The sequence below is a fragment of the Buceros rhinoceros genome, unplaced genomic scaffold (genome assembly GCF_000710305.1).
Source record: "Buceros rhinoceros silvestris isolate BGI_N320 unplaced genomic scaffold, ASM71030v1 scaffold33136, whole genome shotgun sequence".
Lineage (NCBI taxonomy): Eukaryota > Metazoa > Chordata > Aves > Bucerotiformes > Bucerotidae > Buceros > Buceros rhinoceros.
In genome coordinates this window covers 2,528-2,803 of record NW_010419854.1, presented here as the reverse complement: position 1 = coordinate 2,803, position 276 = coordinate 2,528, and the positions used below count along the sequence as shown (strand labels likewise).

At 64.9% G+C, this 276-nt stretch overlaps 1 protein-coding gene across 1 annotated transcript in view; it reads left to right on the top strand.

Annotated features, from left to right (window-relative positions):
- Window positions 1-276, top strand: part of DDOST (dolichyl-diphosphooligosaccharide--protein glycosyltransferase subunit (non-catalytic)) — a gene marked incomplete at its 3' end in the record, with an annotated part of 4,466 nt that overhangs the window by 1,700 nt on the left and 2,490 nt on the right. The window contains exon 4 of the mRNA XM_010139101.1: window positions 124-218. Coding sequence (XP_010137403.1) covers window positions 124-218 — 95 coding nt within the window. The remainder of the gene's footprint in view (window positions 1-123; window positions 219-276) is intronic.

The following is a 276-nucleotide window of genomic DNA, read 5'->3' as shown; positions in this document are numbered from 1 at the left end:
AGCTGCTCAGTTTTCATCGCCTGTGAAACCAAAGTTGGCGTTCACAGGACGAGAGACGCTGTCGCTCGCCCCTAGAACCAGGCGAGCCCCAGCCCGCTCACGCCACGCTCTCGCTCCCTGCAGCACACGCTCATCGTGGCGGACAATGAGAATCTCCTGAAGGCCCCCACCATCGTGGGGAAGGCGGCGCTGAACCCCATCCTCTTCCGAGGAGTCGGGTGAGCGGTGCGGGAGGGGAGGGGGCTGTCACTGGGGCAGCGGAGCAGCAAGACTGGG